A 14,889-nucleotide genomic window follows, 5' to 3' on the forward strand; every position below is an offset into this window, starting at 1 on the left:
CTAGTTCCCAGATCCATGCTCAGCTGTTGGCAGTTTTTTGACACTGTGTTGTGACCAAGATTCTACTGGATTCTTGCTTCAAGATATTACACAAATAGCTACCAAAGCATAATACAGCTGGGATCCAGGGAATAGGACATTGCAAATTACATTCTCTGTCCTTAATCAGATTTTTCTGGCGGGAGGTTTCCTACTGAACTGTTGTAACCACTGTAATTTCTTAAGCTACAAGATGAGTAACAGCCTTGACACAACACCATATAAGGGACTGAATCAACAGTATGTCTGAATTCTTATTGCTCTTCCTCAAGATTCCAACCCCCTCCCAAAACAAAAGATTTTATTGATCTTGAGAGCAATCTGTGTGTGAAGGTGATTTTGTAATTTAAAAGAAAGGACCAACTATTCCCATCATTCAGTTACCACCCAAACTCCAGAGAACAAACAATCATAAATCCTATTAACCACAGTCAGGGAGGCCAAAACATTCCAAATGCTGTTGAGCTGCTGGACAGGGAGGAACAACTGTTCTCGACTTCTTTTTCTGGAGTTCCTGAATTAATTGATGGAATGCCATTCTCAGAGATAGGCTGACTTTCTGGTAAGAGCATGGTTGATATCATCTTTTTTTTCCCACCTCCCCATGTCTGCTAAGGAGCAGCAGTACTGTCCACTTGAGCTCTGATCTTATGGAAGGCATGCATTCTAAAATGGCTGGGCAAGGTACCTTTTGAAAAGCCACTGATGAAGGAGTGCCAGTAAAAATTCGAGAGCTCAGGGCCCCAAGGAGGTATGCAATGGACATTTTGATCATTTCATGCACTCGGGGACTTCCAGCTCTATAGCATGCAAAACACAACTAAGAGCAAAACACAGAAGGGTTAGCTAATGAAACAACAGAATCAAACAAAACAAACTTTCAAAATGTAGATGGCAGTAACAAACGCACACATGACAACAGTCAGAACACAAACTACACTTTCTTGTAGTGGTACAGGCAAGCATGAGAAGTTGCACACAGTAAGATTTAATCTGTTTTCATTACTAATAATACTTAAACTATATAATGTAGTACTCTTCATGTTGGATGCTTCATTAAATTTAGGCTGAAAATATACATCAAGATTCATGGTGCCATTGATTTGTATACATTAATTGAGAATGACCAAACAGTGCAAAACAACCAAGTGTTAGCCCTGTCTGTCACAGTGAATCCCCAAATAGAGGTCCACCAGTAACACAGGCAGCATCTTTCCAATTCTGCAGTAGCTACTGCTTTGCTACAGAGGGCAGGCTAGGAAAAGTAAGGGACATGGAAAGAAATGCCATATAGCAGGGACAGTGGAGTGCATAGCTCCTCTCTGCCATCTTTCCATTAGAGCAAGTCTAAGCGAACGCTGAACTCAGAAATCATTATCTGTATTGAGTCCAACTGATAAAGTCTTTGCCTTACCTAAAACCTGGCTGAAAAGAACCTGAGGAAGCATGTGTGCGCTTGAAGGGATTTGCTAATTAGAAAGAGGTAAGCATTCAGTGAAACAATATTTTCTCAAAGATTTCAGGGAAAATACCTGTACCTCCAAACATACCAAATAAAAACATTTGTGTTCTCTACTATGGTTCATTCTAATTCCCTACGGGATGTAAAAGTTCTGTTTGTTTTGATGGCAGATCTTATCAGCACTCATCAGGGATCTTACCCATTTCAAAAGAAAAAGGAAAGTGTAATTGTGGTAACCCATATCACTATACTAGCAAGGATTTTTAAGAGCTGGGATGGACTTTTTGGGAGTGAACTGCAAATACCAAAATTAGATGGGCTCAACTTCAATATATGAAAAAAATATTTTCAGGATGTTTTAAACAAACAGCAGGTCTACTGTTATCCAGACTTACAGAGAGAACAGAAAATATGATTTCTGATACAGTTTATAGCACACAGAGCATTACTGATTGACCATCTTCCTCTGGTCTGTGCTGAAAAAAGAAGGGCTTAGAGCCATTAAATGCTTTTCCCAGCAAGTATTTTGTCTAAGTCAGAGTTCTTTACTTGCAGCAGAGATGGACTAAGTTGAATCAATCAGAGTATTCCCTGCATGTTGGAAAGTTTGCTGAGAAAAACTGCAGCAAGGAAACAACCTGTTTTCTTCTGTTTGGGATGTTAACTTAGAGAGAGCTTAGTAAACTTAGTAAAACTTTAAACAGTCTGACTGGCTCTAAGTACCAGTTCAGTTCAATTTTGCTGCAACCTTGACAGTTGGGCTTACAAAGACTTCCAAAAACAGACACAACTCATTAAATTGGAAACCTCACATAGCAAAAAGAAACCAAGGGATAAGCTGGGCAGAACATCCACTGAAACAAAATAATTCCCCCCACAAGTGGTAAAAACTGAGAAGGAACTCATCTCTAAGACTTTGCATACACAAATTTCACTGTGAGTCTACCAAGAATACGTGCCTTCTCATGCAAGCCTACCAGCACTGTACAACAGCATAATTTTGTACTAGATATAAAGCAGGATGAGTCCTTAAGATGGCAGCTGTGATTTGGACTACTTCAGATTCAGGCAGGATACACACAGAAGACACAGTCTATCTGGAGGGGAAACATTAAATAGCTCCAACAATGGTACAACTAAGGCACTTACCTCAGCAATCTTCAACACTGAGCTCCCATTCAGCTCAAACGTGGAGGTATATGTTATACAGAGCAAGACCTTCAATCAAAAGAGAGGAAAGAAAGAAAGCAAATTTAAATTCCACCTGTTACTGCTTCTCTTCCGCATTCATGCATTTTCAGCTACCTCTCTTTCCATTCTTAGAGTAGATGTCAGAAGCTTTGTAGCACCATGCTACTGGAATAAAGGGGTTGGCAATATCAAGGTTCTTAAGCAAGGGGAAGCCTCTGAACAATCCTCAGTACTAAATCTCTGGGAGAGTTTTCCTCTGGGCAATTATTTTGCACCACAGGGGAAAAAATCCATTACTAGGAAACAAGCAATGAATAATTTTAGGATAATCTGAACTCTACATACAAGAGAAACTCTGAGCATTATCTGTGTACTCTTACATGTACAAAGTGACTGCCCATAGATTAGAGCATCATTTTTCAGTAGGACACAAATAACCTTCTTCACATTTTGACAGGCAGTATGAAAAGCTTCTACCCACAGAAATGCAATTATACATGCAATTATTTATTTATTTATAATTATTATTCTTTTTCCAGAAGAAGAACTGTACTGCACTAAAGGTCATCACACCTTATCCCCAATGTATTTGATTGCGTTTTTATAATGCAAAGAAAACACCAGTCAGGGGCTTGTTCCTATTAGGAAAGATGATTCTACAGACAGAAGTGTTCCAACCATTATGTAACAGCAGCTTTATATAGTTTGTATATGACAACTAGCCCTGATTCTCACTCAGTTCTTTGTAAGTAGATGCTGACAGATTTGGACAAATGCTAGAGGTAACGAGAAATGAAAAGGACATGCTACTCTTCTGAAGTACAACGTTTGCGTCCTATCATCCCTATCATCTCTTTTACATATTTGGCATTTAGCTTTAGAGATAAACAGTTTCTAAGCCAACCTTCTTTACAGTTTTCAAAATCACAGAAACATACAAAGTTATCTGCCAGACTCTGCATATTCTTGGCTTACTTCACTTGTTACCATATTCCCTTACAAATTGTTTCTAAGATCTGGAAGATGGTCTCTGACCACGCACAAGACTACCCTCAGCTATGATTGCTATCAGTACTGCTGCAGAGCTCATTTACAGTCTTGGCTACATTCCAGGCACTTAACTCATGTTTTCCCATTTCAATGGAACAGGATGACAGCAGTTTTCTGACATTACTGGATGAAAGATGGGATTAAACAAACAAACAACCTTTAATCATTCAAATGCACTACAAACACTGATTGGCCAGACAGTATATCCCTATGGTGGGTTAACCTTGGCTGGCCCCCAGGTGCCCACCATGCTGCTCTCATTCCCCCTCCTCATCATGACAGAGAGAATATGTGATGAAAACCTCATGGCCAGGGTAAAGACAGGGAGATTGCTCACCAATTACTGTCAATTAATTTAAATGATTGCAAATCAGTAACAGAGTAGGATAGTGGGGAAAAAAACAACACAAAATTCAAACTACCTTCCCTCTCTTCTCCCCAGACTCAATTCCCCCAAGCAGTGCAGGGGAAGAAGGAATGGAGGCTGCAGTCAGTCTGCAATGCTTTATCTCTACAGCTTCTTCATGGTCTCTCTTTGCCTCTGCTCCAAGTGAGGTCCTTCCCCTGGGATGCTGTCCATCTTGTACCAATCCTGTGTGGATTTCCCACAGGCTGCAGCTCTCCATGCACTGCCCCAACACTGACCCATACTACGGGGCCCACCCTTCAGGTACTGTTCCAACATGAATCCACACAGGTTGCTTCCCCAACCACTCCCCATCATGGGCTCCTTCCCACAGGCTGCAGGTCCAGCCTGGGCTGCTCTTATGGGGCTCTCCGTATTTCCTTCAGGACATGTCCACTGCTGCACCTCAGGCTCCTCCATGGCTGCATGGAGAGATCTCCATGCGGTGCCCATAGTCTGCATGGGGACATCCTACTTCTCTGTGGGCCTCTCCTGGGCTGCAAGGACCTTCTGCTCCACTCCTGGAGCACCTCCTGCCCTCCTTCTGTGCTGACCTTGGAGGCTGCAGGGCCATTCCCTCACACCTCACTCCTCCCTTTCACAGCTGCTGTGCAACATTTTTTGCCCTATTGATAAATACGTTATCAGTGAGGCACAACCAGCATCACCCACTAGCTCAGCTTGGGGCAGCAGCTGCCTTGTTTTGTAACTGGCTCCTATCTGATACAGGGCAGCTGCCAGGCCGTTCACACAGAAGCCACCACTGCATTACCCTACTACCAATGCAAATCCAGTGCAATCCCAGAGGCTGCTTAACTGCTCTTGATACTAATTCAAGCAGTCTATATTTAAGAAGTTAAGAAAAGAGACCTTCTTATGCATGGACACTTTGTTTTCACAACCAATTGTAGCAGAAGGGAAAAAACTATTACAAAGCAATTCCTAGCACCACCTTCACTACAAAACAAATGGAGAGCTTCTGCTCTGCATTACTGTGGTGAAGCCTTAATTGGTATGGACTCTAAAACAACCTTTTATTTGTAGAGGAGCTTAGATAACTGTAGAGATAGTTTCAAAATCACACAACCTCTAGGATGTTATAACTAGCTTGTATTATCTTGCAAATGCCTGGATGAGATCAGATTTCCGTAAATGGCCTACCCATAATGAAAACATTAATTTTAATTACTGTTGAAGCTCTGCCTGTCATAGAACAAGAAATACGATTCCCACTCCCTGGAGTCCCAGGATATCAATTATAGTACAAGACTGCACACACAAGCATTTTTCACAGTAGGTAAGAATGAAAAAAAAAGTGCTTCTAATGGTATACTGAAAGTCAGTAGACACAGAATGACTTATAGTATTTAAACGGCGATGGACTTTAGCTTATGTTACCATGTCTGTTTCAGAGAGATCTCTTACAGAGGGAACATATTAGGTTGTGAGCCGCCAGCCAAGTTCCCCAAATGCTTAGTACATATTTGTAGTGAAAGGCAATCATCACACAGAAGAGCCTATCTGAACTCAACAAGGTGTGAAAGCAAGCACTGTGCCCAGGATAGCGAAGGAGGGCAAAGGTACAAAGCTTAAAAACAACTGTAATCTACAATGACAAAAGGACGCTTCATCAATTCACTGCATTTAAGTGTGCAGGTCCAATATTGATACACCAGTGACAATTTTATTCTTCCAGCAAAGTCCCATTAGTGAACATCCTTTGCACATCTGTGTCTCTTCTAGCTGGGATGCATGCAGTCACTTTAGATCTGAGAGAGCTAAGTTTCGCAGCCACTTCTAATCTCTTTATGGGACCCATACAATAAGTCTTTCCTGACTCATTTTACATGTAGTCTAGCAAAACTGTATGCAATGTATGCTTGAATGATTCTCAAAACCTTCTCCCCCAGAAGAGTGAAAACAGACAGAAAGCAATGCAGAACTACTCATCTTGTTTAATAATTTGACATTTAAAGCAGTCATACAGTATTTCTGCAAAATAGAACAGCAGATGTCTTTGAACTTGGCAGAAGAGCTACTAACATGGCTGTGTTACATTCTTTGACTCTGAAGGAAAACAAGGGCTGAAGAAATGAAGTGCATTATTGAACTTGTGCACATGGTGTCATCATGTATCACCATACGAAACACAAGAATTTTTAATTATGAAGAGAAAGGAGACAGTGTCTCCCACGAATCAGTAAGCCCATGAAAGGCCTTGCTATCACCAGAAACTGATGTTCAGCGCTAGGCATGCACCAGGGTTTCAAACAAAAGGGTTGTATCTGCTATAGAAGAACCTCACAAATTATCAGTGGTGACATGCTGAATGCTCCCAGATGACCATGCTCATTAGTTCGCTAGACTAGAACAGAACTACTGCTGAGCACTATTTATGGTGCTATGAAACCAACTGAAACTTTTGCATACGTAGCATAGCTGTACAAAGAAAAGAAATTATTTAAAGCAACTGCATAACAGATATTTAACTGGCTTAACAGTTCTGACAGTGACTTTGTCTTCAGAATTGTAATACCTAAGAGAAGGTAAGGTTTTTCTTTAAAAATAAAAATGTCTGACTAGCCCTGCTAGGATTGCATTTCCCTGCACTTCAGAGGTTACAACATATTTAGGTATACTGCACTACCTCATGAGCTAGAAGACAGTTCAACTGAAGAAAACAAAGTTCTACTGCTCCTTTACTCATGAGGAATGACATTTTAAAGAGAGATTCAAGTAGTTCAGTATTGAAATAAGTGCTTTTTGGTCTGCTTGCTCGTGGTGCTGGGGAACTGCTTTAAAATAGAAGAGGCAGTATTATGTATAAGGCAAAAAATGAAAAAGAGGTAAGGGGAAAGTGTAGAGGGATGAAAAAGACTATCAGTAGCAGGGGGAAAAAACAAGGGGGGGGGTGGAAGCACTATAATCTTCAGTAAACAATAATGGCTGGCTGCAGGGGAAAGATGAAATGGCAATTTATGAAAGTTAAATGGTTTCTGTACTTGGCTTTGTGATCAAACTCTGTGGTTTACTTCCTTAACAGCTAAGTGATCCCCAAGTTTCTTGGTATACATCTAAGACTGAAGCCTGTAGGAATTTGTGTTTCCCCTCTAAGCTGAACAGCTGTTAGTTAAGTCATGCTTTCCAGATCTGGAGACCTACTACTTTCCATATAGCACAGGGAAATCTGCAGGTATGACTCAGAGACGCGCTGCTTGCATATGTCACCTGGCTCTGAACAGCTCAGTGATAAGACTCCAGCATTGCTGAAGTTCCCCCATTTCTTCTTTCTGAGACAGTTTTTCTTAAAAATCAGCACTCATGCAAAAGATGACAGTCACGAGCACTCAAAATAACAAATAAACCTGCACAGACAGCAAAATCTATGCATTTTATTTATTTATTGCTCTTTGTCTTACCCATTATGAGACTGAAGGAAGAATAACCACAAAAGGCCAAAACCCTGCCCTCTTATCCTTCTACTCTTTTGTAACCATTATGGAGAAAGCTCAGGTATTTAACTCAAGACTACGATGGTCAGACACCTAAAAACTGGGGGAGGAGGGGTTGTGACTTTATAGGAATATCACAATCTTAATTACGAGTACTAGGTATTCACTACAGTCCTAATTAATTCAGGAAAGAATGAGCTTATGTTGAAATACACAAGGTAGACAACCCAGTTCATTGGAATTAACCTGATTACCTAAAGTTAAGAATTAAAAAAAAATAGAGAGAAGTGAACCCAAGAGAGTCTGGATTTGCAGTTGGCCTACATTGCAACAATTAAAATTATGGAAAGGTTGAGCAGGGGAGCCACTAAAAACCCCAGTATAACAAGACGGGACTGACTGCAGGCAAGAATCCTGTGTGCACAACATTATGCAGGTTTTTGCAGACTCCTCACTATACGGATGCAGACTTAGCACATCTCTGAATTATGGACTGGACTAAAAACAGTTATTGCATATTGCTCACATCAGGCACCACTGTTACGAGAAATAATGAATACATTCCAATGAAAATTTCATCTGCAAATTTTCAGCATTTTTTATACTATTTTGTTGTTCTTATTAATATGCATTTTAAGCCAGTCCTGCATTAAAGCATGAAAATAAAGGTGGACATTAAGTTTTTGCTGTATATGAAACAGGTCCTGCCCTGCTCATAAAGAGAGCAGAATGCAATTTGTATTGCAAGTGATGTTGAAAGATGTTCCCAATAATGCGATGCACAAAATGTATCAAGAGAGAAAAAATAGCCTGAAATCACAAAATTATTTACAAAAATGTATTGATTAACAGCAACTATTAGTAATTAGGTAGCTGATTCACATTCACCAGTTGTAATTTTACTGCTGTACCAATGAATGTTCATTTTTAAATGTGCCCTGGAATCTATACGTGCCATGTCAAGAAGAGGCAGTATAGAGAACTTAGTCTACATACACATTCTTAAATCCAGGTTGTTTCAGTCCAGCTATCCTGTCCATCTGACTGCACAAGTCAAGAAAAAATAACACAGGTGCAAATTATAGTCTACCAAGCAAAAAATCAAGGTATATGTGGAGAGATATATTTCATAAATATTAAGCTTAAAACAATGGGAAGATATCCACATTTGTGAGAGCTTACTATGTCAATCAGCTCACTTGCCAGCATCCAATGTAAATATAACCATCCAGAGAGACCAAGATTTTAGACTTATGCTCAGTCAACATTTCAGATCAAATACTTTAGATCTACATTTAAAATGCATTGTAAATTTTTCCCTATCGCAAATGGCCAAAGAAAAAAAAATGAACAACTCCTCTTCCCTTCTCCCCTCCTGTCTTGGAATAAGATAATTACAAACATTTAATCTAAAACCAGCATTTCAGAGGCAGAGCCATTTGATCCATTCCACCTGCCCTTACAGAAGCTAATTTTCATCAGAGAACTCTAATCCAGATTTCATTTCTGACTGTAGCCAAAACCAAGAACTGAAGTCCCAAAAAGAGCTATCTAGTATTGTTGCTGGAGAGCTCCCAAATGCTGTATTAATGCATCAGTGAAGAGGTACAGAGAAAAGATTGCTGTAACACAGCATATTTAGCAAGGGTTCATTAAATCTCATTCAAAGCTTAGAAGGAGTTTTGGCTGAGTGTTCACTGAAAGCCAACAGAATAAAAACAGAAGAATTATGCTCATCAGCAAATAGTACACCTAAGCCACACAAATGCAAGTAAGAGTCACTGGGAATAAACTAACATTTTCTAAATGAAATTGCTGTTCACTGTGGGTAATAAATAAATACAGGGATTAGAACAGTCTTCCCTCAAGCAAAACTGGAAGAACAGATTCTGGTTCCAGGAAATCCACAAGTCTATTTCAAAAATCACCACGAGTACAGCAGCAGAAATACCATATAATTAAACTTCCCAGAAATTTTCAAAGCTGAACTATGCCTTTCTTGTTTTCTGCCAGTGCAGAGCTTGTGGTGAGCTTATTTCTGAATGAGGACTCATCCACTCACCCATTATCTTGCAATTGCCCATTGAGCTCCTTTATTTTTTAGTATTTTCTTGTTATTTTAGAAAAATGCTATCACAGACATAAACAGACAGAAAGAAGCACTGCATTGTTAAGGTAGCTGTCAAAGTCTAAATGGAAGTTACCGTAACTTCAGTGTAAAGAAGGAAAAAAAAATAAAAAAATCAATGGCTTTGGATTCTTTCTACCCTAGCCTCTTCCATCATGCTATGTTTCCCCAGCTTTGGCACCAGAGTTGTGTTCAAAGCTAAATTCTAGCTCCTCTAGCTGAAGAAATACCAAACATCAAACAGGGAAAAGAAAATTGCTCGGATATCCATTAGTTTCATTTTCCTCTGCTGATCTGGCCTTACCCAGTAGTGCTTTTGTCAATATTGCATGTGCTCCGGCAAACAAAGGACTAATTAAACAAAGCAGAAGTACTTCAGCCATTTTGAAGCACCTGAAGCCACAATTTAAAAGCAGCTAACAAAAAAAGAAACCAAGATCCTCCATACCCCACAGTTATACCAAACCCAGAAAGTCTTTCTGCTGCAGATTACTTGCTTGCTCATCTAGTGCTAAGGCCATCAAAACATCCCTACTCCTCAACACTAGACACAGCCTTGTGTTTCATTCAGTTATAATGCAGCCCTATATCATACAGCCAAATTATTCCTACATCTGAGCCATATCATTGGTCTAATGTGAAGGGTGAGTTACTCCCCCTTCTCTCCCACCTCCAAGTTTTGCCTATAAATCTGCAAATATATCTATAGATCACTGAGTCACTTCTGTGCATCACTGATAAAACTGATAACATTTGATTAGTGGTCAACATAGCTCTTCCTTCCTAGCTTACACAAATACTATAATGTAAATATGCAAGTAAAAAACACACATATTATTCCATTTTTATCTGCAATCAACTTACTGATGGATTACAGGAAGATCAACAAGGTACTATACAACCGTGTGATTTTCCATTCTCTTGACATAGTCAGCTGAGCATAGAGAAAGCAAAACAGGTTCAGCATATATGAGGTTTTTCAGTGTGATAATGAAGTATCATGGCAACAGCAAGGTAAATGCTAAGGTGGCCTTGCATCAGGTCCATTGTTTTGCTATCACACTTTCCAGATTACTTGCTTTCCTTGCATCTTTTAACATGATTTAAAACACATAAACAAACTCAATTTAGTTTTCAGTGTGAAAATACTGACCTCTGTCAAAACGTATTAGAAGTACAGAGAACATGTAGACAGCATAGCCATTGAGATACTCTAAAGACATGTGAAGCTTGGCACTTAAACAGCATGCAAGTCTCATATACCACTGACACCTTCATTAGTATATGGGAAATCCAGGGCAGCCAGTATGCCTTTGTTTGTTACTAACACAAAAACATGCCAGGAAGTTTTAGCCTTTTCCCCTTCCTCACAGAGAAGATCAGCAACTACTTTTGGGCACACTACTACTGTTCATATAGGAACTGCTCAGTATTTACTGATACTAACAGTGTTCTGCAAAAAGATAAGCAAGAACTTTAGAGTAACTACTCTGGAACCTTCTCCCACAGAATTGCTCTGAATGAAACACCTAAGAGAGAGATGCAATCTGTGGTTGATAACCAGAAGAACTAATGATATTGCCAGCAATCTCTAACCTGCAGCTTAATTTAGTATTTGCTTATTACACAAAATAAGATTCCACTTCCAAACAGTTCATTGAAAGGACAAAATCAGTTCCACCTATCACAGAGGATATATTGTGTGAGATGAATCATAAGATGATATATCATCATGGGTTGGAAGGGACCTTTAAGATCATGTAGTTTCAACACCCTGCTATAGGCAGGGACACTTCCCTCTAAACCAGGTTGCTCAGAGACCCATCCAGACTGGCCTTGAATGCTTTCAGGGAGGGGGCATTCATAATCTCTTTAGGCAATCTGTTACAGTGTCTTAGAAGGCTTTGAGCATTACTTGATAGCTGCATTTAGGCAGTATTAATCTTCTCTGTCTGCCCAAGATGTAATTCAGTTGGTCTCCAAGCCTTGCCCTCAGCACTGCCTCTATGCCATTCCTCCAGTCCTCCAATACAGGAATCTGTGGAGCATGTCATGACACTCACTCTTAAAAATAAGGAGGATCTGGTACCTAGCCATAAACTGCTGAGTGCTGTTTCATTTCTACAGCAGGGGCCTCAACTGTTCAGTTTCCTCAGTGCAGGAAAACATCCAGACAGTATTCCTTTTCATTCATTTACAGCAATCACTACAGTTCTCCTATTCCACTTATGCCCAATGCTGCCTCTTTTAAATAATACTTGAATACTTATTATTATGTATTGTCTTTACATAATATTTGAGTAATAATAATAATTAGTAGCTCCCAAAAGCATATCAAAGCAACTACCTGCACTTGGGCCTCTAACCTGTGTTCCTTCTTTTACTACCAATCCCTATTTGCAGACAACTGAATGTAGAAACTTTACACTGTTTCCCAAGGTCACAAATCCCCTCACACTCATTTACAAAACAGATGAATGACAAAGAGCCATATAGATAAATATTCAAAGCATTTGCTATGGATAATTAGGGAAGTGTGAATTTCTGGTGAACGCTTGCTGGGAACAACAGAAGATATTCTGGATATGATTTCTCAAATAAGCTTTGAAGTGATTCAGGAGCTTGGATGCCAGCAAATTACAGAGAGATTTACACTCCTGTACTTCAATTGTAGAATTTGCTTTACATAACTAAAAGCTTTTGGTTGCATCGTCAGTACCTGTGAGACTACTGCAACTGTGCAGCAAGCCACAAAGAACCAGGCTGGAATCACTGCTGACCCAGTTTCATACAGACCTCACATTCAGGAGCGTCTAGTATCTGCAATGCATAAAAACATATTTGAGCTCCTCTGGATGGAATAACCCTGTTCAATGAGTACTTGCAAGCTGCCTTTACAACACTTTACAGCAGATCTAGGGATAAAAATAAACATTTTTGAGACAAGATGCTTGAAATCCTGAGGACTTCACCAGAATCCCAAACCTCCACTCCCAGATGCAGTTGCAACTGCATCTGCAACCTTCAGGTTATAACCTAAAAGCATCTATTGCTTGAATTGGCCTTTAGGTAAGTCTCAGATATAAAGTCTCCTGAGCATTAAACATCCTGTTTAAATCTTTTGGCCCTCCAGTCTTTTTCAAATAATAAAAATAAAAGTTTTGCATTGTTCTTGGGCTGTAAAGACAAAATCTGATTTTTAACCATATATCCACTTTCAACTTTCATCTATCCAGATCTTTAGGAAAGGATCTATACATTAAAATTTCACTCAGAAGGAAGTCAATATTTCCCTCTCTCTTTTACACAAAATCGGAGGTGAGCATTGCTTTTGGTGGTGGTAGTTGTTTGTTTTAAAAACAGTATGCAAATATTTATTTTGCTTATTGCATCATTGCTTCAAAGAAACAATGTACATCAAGATCCTGAATCTGTACTACTCAGGAAGAAAACAAACAAACAAACAGGGTAGAAGGTGCCAGTTCAGAAGTGTTGCCAGGTAAACCTTCACCTTCCTCACCACAGGCAGGAAAGAAGCATGCTGGGTTAGAGCTGCAGAACTGAATGCCTCAAGTTAAGCCTGTTTATAGGAAAAATCCTGCTTACATAAAATGTAGTGACACACTGGAACAGGTTGCCCAAGGAGGTTGTAGATGCCCCATCCCTGGAGACATTCAAGGCCAGGCTGGATGTGGCTCTGGGCAGCCTGGTCTGGTGGTTAGTGACCCTGCACATAGCAAGGGGGTTGAAACTAGATGATCACTGTGGTCCTTTTCAACCCAGTCTATTCTATGATTCTATAATCCTCCTCTCTTTCTAGGCTCAACCTTATGCATGTTCTGGCACAGAGTGCACGCTGCAGGCAAGCAACCAGCCTCACTGGCAGAGTACAGCTAGTACAAAGAAGTTTCAGAACAAGCAATATATATTCTTTAGTACAAGGATGTCACACACACACAAAAAATAAAGACACTTAGACTTGAAAGTAAAGGACAGTCAAATAAGCACATTCAAACACTTAAATTAGTACTAGGTATGGAGAAGATGCAAGGAGACCACCGGAAGAGTATTTCCTCTACAAAACAACAGCAATTGCACATCAAACCTCAAAGTACAAACTTCATATCCAAACACAAGTGGAACCGGCTGCCACCATACTGCAGTGCAATGTGAGCAGTGCAGGTATTGGAAGTCACTAATTTCATGGCAGTACTAGCAAGTTATAATATACCAACTCCAACAACCGGGCAAGGAAAATTCACAGCACCTCCCCTTCCAAAACCATACCTCCTGGCACCTAGGCTTCCTAACACACAAGGAGGAGAATGCTGAAGCATTTCTAGAGTAGAAAATGTTCCCTGAGTATACAGAACATAACCTCTCTGATGAATTAGTCCAGGACCATTTTGGTGCTTAGACACATCACACTCCATCATTAGCATTTTACAAAGGGAACACAAACTAGTAAGTACCTATCCACACACTTCAAAATTACAAAACTCTACAGTCCAACTCATGAGCACCAGTACCAAATACAGACTTCCAAATCTGCAACTCATTTACATGTGAATTACCATGGAGTGAATTGTTGGTCCTGTTTCAGATTGTGTGAACAGTAATGGCCGCAGTTCTTTCAAACTATCTCTCGTTTACCCAGGAGAAACCAAGCAGAAATGAAAACAACAAATGTCTGCCAACAGGAAGGAAGGAATCAAATACTGTTCCTATGGTGAAGATTTCCAAGACAACATCTAACTTGCTTGCTAATCCCAGCAGTTATACCAGTCCCTGCTGCAAGAACTGACATGTGGGAAAGACTAACCTTCATCACTTCAACCTGCAGATCTTCATTGAGCGAAGGAGTCACTTTGACGGCATTCAGCATCTGATTAAGCAACTGTTTCTCATCAGAGTCTGTTTCCACGGATACAAACCTCTCATCAGACAGCAGCTTCTGCAGAGAGAAAATGGCAACGCACAGATTGAACACAAAACTGCCTCTGACTAATGCTGCTGTTAACTACTACACAAAGCCTACTAATGTTGATACTACAGCCGCTATGTTCTATATACAAAATTCAAAGTGATCCAGTAATATAAGCAAGTACAGCAAAAACTGGGAAATTCAAGCCACAATGAAGGAAAAGTTAGTATCTTTTGA

The 14,889-nt window shown here is 39.9% G+C and overlaps 1 protein-coding gene across 8 annotated transcripts in view; it reads right to left on the bottom strand.

Annotated features, from left to right (window-relative positions):
* The window catches only part of ARFGEF3 (ARFGEF family member 3), a 77,197-nt gene that overhangs the window by 45,384 nt on the left and 16,924 nt on the right, over positions 1-14,889 (bottom strand). For 6 of the 8 annotated variants that reach the window (XM_085541587.1, XM_085541585.1, XM_085541584.1 and 3 more), the window contains exons 4-6: positions 14,551-14,682; positions 2,651-2,719; positions 728-859 (exon numbers count right to left, since the gene is read on the bottom strand). In XM_085541587.1, coding sequence (XP_085397713.1) covers positions 728-859; positions 2,651-2,719; positions 14,551-14,682 — 333 coding nt within the window. The remainder of the gene's footprint in view (positions 1-727; positions 860-2,650; positions 2,720-14,550; positions 14,683-14,889) is intronic. The other 2 variants (XM_015858409.3, XM_085541586.1) reach the window with 1 other exon arrangement.

The sequence above is a fragment of the Coturnix japonica genome, chromosome 3 (genome assembly GCF_054131305.1).
Source record: "Coturnix japonica strain WE chromosome 3, WE-NBRP24, whole genome shotgun sequence".
NCBI classification, from domain to species: Eukaryota; Metazoa; Chordata; class Aves; order Galliformes; family Phasianidae; genus Coturnix; species Coturnix japonica.